Here is a 4,768-nt window from a genome sequence, read left to right as displayed (position 1 = left end):
AACTACACAATTATGCAATTACACAATTATGCAACTACCCAACTGCCCAACTACCCAACTACCCAACTATATGAGTACACAACTATCCAACTATGTGAGTACGTACACAAAGTGTGTACACAACTTTGAAATACACTTGCAACAACGTTTGTGGTTATCTTGGTATGTGTAGAAGTATCCTTTCATATCACATCGATGTGCGTCACATCCTGGCAGACCTAGCTGGACATATGCGGCCCAGTTGCATCTGGCCGAGCAATATCCAACGAATTGTGGGTGAACAGCCAGTGTAGGTGCCTGCCTTTGCCCTGTTTCTGAGAGCTTGGCTTGTTTCAGTTATTTGTTACAAATCTGTAGCTCCTTGCAGTTGCTTACGAAGGGACAGCCTTGTATTTGGTTGCAACAAAAGTACAAGTATGTGCCCTGTGAGTGCAACTTGTTCGGTTGCTTGATGGCAACACCTGTATTTGGCTCCCACCTGGCGTAGCCTACATACCGATGCAGGCAGGCAGATAGCCAGGCAGTCAGGTCGTCGGGAGTCATAGATGCAGCAGGTAGGTAGATGCAGCAGATAGGCATGCACCAACGTTCACGAACCCTGGACAAAGAAATCTGGCCCCCTAGAGGCCTCTAATATATACCCGGGTGCCCGCCTCTCCAACAGCCAAAAATGGATTGCTTGCCGGACCAAAACATTGTGTCACTCCAATATTTCCACAGCAACACTAGGAAGGTAGGTAGATAGGCGGCAGAACGGCGTGTTGTGCGTTGCGTTACGGAAGTACTGTACTGGGTCATTATGATTAGGATTAAGATGTCGTACATGCAGTACACTGCTCGCGTGGTGTAGTGGTTAGCACTGTGGACTCTGAATCCACCGACCTGAGTTCAAATCTCAGCGCGAGCTGAAAGGTGGCCTCGATGGGATTGCTGAGGGTTGCATGGGTTTCACGGTTCTGACACTCAGACAGGACGAGGGAGTTTCCACCCACCCCCGGGGCCAGCAATTATTACCGCGACCAAAACATCTACGTCATCTGGACAGGCAAGCGACAACTTTTTAAATTTAGATTGGCTTGCTTCAGTCATTTGTGTTACACTTGCTTCTGAAGGGACAGCCCTATATTGCATTGCAACACCGGTACCAAGTATACGCCCCGTGAGTGCTGCTTGATGCTTGTTTGGTTGCTTGATGGCAACACCTGTATTTGGCTCCCACCTGGCGTAGCCAACATACCGATGCAGGCAGGCAGATAGCCAGGCAGGCAGGTGGTCGGGAATCATAGATGCAGCAGGGAGGTAGGTAGGCAATGAGCGCATGTAGATACACCCTGGCATTCTCCAGCCCATCCACGCAACAGTATGTGCCTGCCAGGGGCATTGTGTATACTTACAATCCTATCTAATAGCTGAAGGGGGTAAAGCTTCATCTGTGACAACTAGCCTGGCAGTTCCTACGCCTTCACCAGTGTTTTGCGGCATCTTCATCCTTGTCAGCCGTGCCAAGTTCTTTGCTGAAACGTTCCAGCAATTTTTCAAGGTCTAGCATCCATAACACCTGATGGTACGGTTCAGCACCCTCTTCATTTTAGGTTGTTCTTCAGACCCAGCAGAGATTTCTCAGTCAGCTGCAGAGCTACATGCATATACTCTATATTTTGGTGTTGATAATGCATTCAAGTAGAGAGTGTCCTGCAGGTCTTCACGTGCACTGGTCTAACACGTGTTACTTCATTGCACTCTTGCCCCCACGTCTTAAAATTGGCCAGATACTTTCTCCACCGGACGCGGTCGCCAGGATTCGAACCTATGCGGGAGATCCCATCTGATTGCTAGTCAGACCCCTTAACGAGGCGCGGTCCCTGCGGTCCCGAGGGGGCCGTAGCTCTCTCTCGGGTACGGTCTGCATATGCTCGCACATCGCATATGCTCGCACATCGCATATGCTTGCACATCGCATATGCTTGCACATCGCATAATATGCTTGCAGATCGCATCTGATTGCAGATCGCATATGCTTGCAGATCGCATATGCTTGCAGATCGCATATGCTTGCACATCGCATATGCTTGCAGATCGCATACGCTTGCACATCCCATATGCTTGCAGAGCGCATACACTTGCAGATCGCATATGCTTGCAGATCGCATATGCTTGCACATCCCATATGCTTGCAGATCACATATGCTTGCAGATCACATACGCTTGCAGATCACATATGCTTGCAGAGCGTATATGCTTGCACATTGCATATGCTTGCAGATCGCATATGCTTGCAGATCGCATATGGCATATGCTTGCAGATCGCATATGGCATATGCTTGCAGATCGCATATGCTTGCAGATCGCATATGGCATATGCTTGCAGATCGCATATGGCATATGCTTGCAGATCGCATATGGCATATGCTTGCAGGTTGCATATGCTTGCAGATTACAAATGCTTGCATACTGCATATGCTTGCAGATAGCATAGCATAGCATAGCGCAGCATAGCATAGCATAGCATAGCATAGCATAGCATAGTGTAGTGTAGCGCAGCATAGCATATCATAGCATAGTATAGCATAGCATAGCATAGCGTAGCATAGCATAGCACTTGCTGGACAGCAGGTTCGAGTCCTGCGATGGTTTTCACGTTTCCATGCTTTAATGCTTTCGTGTTTTTGTTACTGAGCGCATACGCTTGCACATCGCATATACTTGCAGATCGCATATGCTTGCGGATCACATATGCTTGCAGATCACATATGCTTGCAGATCGCATACGCTTGCACATCCCATATGCTTGCACATTGCATATGCTTGCAGATTGCATATGCTTGCAGATCACATATGCTTGCAGATCACACATGCTTGCAGATCGCATACGCTTGCACATCGCATATGCTTGCAGATCGCATATGCTTGCACATCGCATTTGCTTGCACATCGTATACGCTTGCAGACCACATATGCTTGCAGAGCGCATATGCTTGCACATTGCATATGCTTGCAGATCGCATATGCTTGCACATCGCATATGCTTGCACATTGCATATGCTTGCAGATCGCATACGCTTGCACATCGCATATGCTTGCAGATCACATATGCTTGCAGATCACATACGCTTGCAGATCACATATGCTTGCAGATCGCATATGCTTGCAGATCGCATTTCCTTGCAGATCGCATATGTTTGCATACTGCATTGCTTGCATACCGCATATGCTTGCAGATCGCATTTGCTTGCAGATCGCATATGTTTGCATACTGCATTGCTTGCATACCGCATATGCTTGCAGATCGCATATGCTTGCGGATCACATATGCTTGCAGAGCACATATGCTTGCACATCGCATATGCTTGCAGATCGCATATGCTTGCAGAGCGCATTTGCTTGCACATCGCATATGCTTGCACATCGCATATGCTTGCAGATCGCATATGCTTGCACATCCCATATGCTTGCAGAGCGCATATGCTTGCAGATTCATATGCTTGCACATCGCATATGCTTGCAGATCACATATGCTTGCAGAGCGCATATGCTTGCACGTCGCATATGCTTGCAGATCGCATATGCTTGCAGATCACATATGTTTGCAGATCGCATATGCTTGCAGATCGCATATGCTTGCAGATCGCATATGGCATATGCTTGCAGATCGCATATGGTATATGCTTGCAGATCGCATATGGCATATGCTTGCAGATCGCATAATGGCATATGCTTGCAGATCGCATATGCTTGCAGATCGCATATGGCATATGCTTGCAGATCGTATAATGGCATATGCTTGCAGATCGCATAATGGCATATGCTTGCAGATCACATAATGGCATATGCTTGCAGATCGCATAATGGCATATGCTTGCAGATCGCATAATGGCATATGCTTGCAGATCGCATAATGGCGTATGCTTGCAGATTGCATATGCTTGCAGATTGCATATGCGTATGCTTGCAGACTGCGTATGCTTGCATAATGCAGATGCATGCGCATATACATAACATATCGCATATCGTATATTGCATATCGCATATTGCATATTGCATATCGCATATTGCATATTGCATATCGCATATTGCATATTGCATATCCATATGCTTGCAGATCGCATATGGCACATGCTTGCAGACTGAATATGCTTGCATAATGCAGATGCATGCGCATATGTATAACATATCGCATATCGTATATTGCATATCGCATATTGCATATCGCATATTGCATATCGCATATTGCATATTGCATATCGCATATCGCATATCGCATATTGCATATCGCATATTGCATATCGCATATTGCATATTGCATATCGCATATCCCATATCGCTGCATATGGCATATCGCATATCACATACCGCATATCGCATATATCGCAAATTGCATATCGCTGCATATCGCAAATCGCTGCATATATTGCATATCGCATATACATATATGCATATATGCACTTATATGGAACATAGAACATAATCGCGGTAGGGATCGAACCGGCGACCTTCCGTTCTTTACGGCGCGGTCTTAAGCGCGTACGGCACGCTCCCGACCCGGATTTTCCAAAACGCTCCGGACAGACAACCGGACAACCATCGAACGAACTCGGGATAGGCCTCCGCTCATTTCATATGAGCTACGGCTACAGACAACCGGACAACCATCGAACTCGGGATAGGCCTCCGCTCATTTCATATGAGCTACGGCTATAACATGGGGATCGCGACCCACACGGCCCCCACTCTCCAAGTCATGAACTAGTTTGCGCCCAACTACGCAACT

General features: G+C 47.0%; 2 protein-coding genes across 2 annotated transcripts in view; one reads left to right on the top strand and one right to left on the bottom strand.

Moving 5' to 3' along the window:
* Positions 1-1,284, bottom strand: part of VOLCADRAFT_100383 (uncharacterized protein) — a gene marked incomplete at both ends in the record, with an annotated part of 10,782 nt that extends 9,498 nt beyond the window's left edge. Inside the window, 2 exons of the mRNA XM_002958973.1 lie at positions 479-488; positions 1,220-1,284. Of these exons, the coding sequence (XP_002959019.1) occupies positions 479-488; positions 1,220-1,284 (75 nt within the window). The remainder of the gene's footprint in view (positions 1-478; positions 489-1,219) is intronic.
* A 968-nt stretch (positions 1,285-2,252) lies between these two features.
* The window catches only part of VOLCADRAFT_70247 (uncharacterized protein), a gene marked incomplete at both ends in the record, with an annotated part of 30,349 nt that continues 27,833 nt past the window's right edge, over positions 2,253-4,768 (top strand). Inside the window, one exon of the mRNA XM_002958976.1 lies at positions 2,253-2,416. Within this exon, the coding sequence (XP_002959022.1) occupies positions 2,253-2,416 (164 nt within the window). The remainder of the gene's footprint in view (positions 2,417-4,768) is intronic.

Source organism: Volvox carteri, assembly GCF_000143455.1.
Source record: "Volvox carteri f. nagariensis unplaced genomic scaffold VOLCAscaffold_116, whole genome shotgun sequence".
NCBI lineage: Eukaryota > Viridiplantae > Chlorophyta > Chlorophyceae > Chlamydomonadales > Volvocaceae > Volvox > Volvox carteri.
Note: the sequence above shows the minus strand (reverse complement) of the source record. Positions and strands in the feature narration are given on the sequence as shown.